Genomic DNA, 480 nt, shown 5'->3' on the forward strand with positions numbered 1-480 from the left:
AATATGTCGTCCCAATAATATTATTCAATTGACCTTTTTTCCTTCTCCCGGCGTCTCGAAGCAAAAAAATCGAAATTTCAAAGCTTTCGGTGGCCTTTCGGGAGCTGCCAATATGCCGGTCACCTACCGTGAAGCTGTTGTTGACATTTTTTGGTGCTCGATTCAGCCACGCTGGCATCCGACAAGTCGACTTCATCGAAGATTAAGGACTGTGGGAAGAAAAGAGAAATGCAGGTCAACCTCCTTTTGTTCATTTTCTCGTGGCCTTTTCTTAAATGAACAAAAAAAGAAAATCACAGCGATTAAACCTTAGAGCAGTGTTTCTCAACCTTGGCGACTTTAAGTCCTGTGGACTTCAACTCCCAGAATCCCCCAGCCAGCAGAGCTGGCTGGGGGAATTCTGGGAGTTAAAGTCGACAGGACTTAAAGTCGCCAAGGTTGAGAAACACTGCCTTAGAGGCTGAACCCGTTAAGAAATCT

The 480-nt window shown here is 45.0% G+C and overlaps 1 protein-coding gene across 1 annotated transcript in view; it reads right to left on the reverse strand.

Annotated features, from left to right (window-relative positions):
* DGKH (diacylglycerol kinase eta) overlaps positions 1 to 211 on the reverse strand; it is a 57,509-nt gene extending 57,298 nt beyond the window's left edge. The window contains 1 exon segment of the mRNA XM_087726956.1: positions 128 to 211. Coding sequence (XP_087583082.1) covers positions 128 to 196 — 69 coding nt within the window. The 5' untranslated portion in view covers positions 197 to 211.
* Between the last annotated feature and the right edge of the window lie 269 nt (positions 212 to 480).

Source organism: Thamnophis sirtalis, unplaced genomic scaffold, assembly GCF_051295495.1.
Source record: "Thamnophis sirtalis isolate CommonGarterSnake01/CBP01778 unplaced genomic scaffold, rThaSir2_p1.2 scaffold_12, whole genome shotgun sequence".
Classification (NCBI taxonomy): Eukaryota; Metazoa; Chordata; class Lepidosauria; order Squamata; family Natricidae; genus Thamnophis; species Thamnophis sirtalis.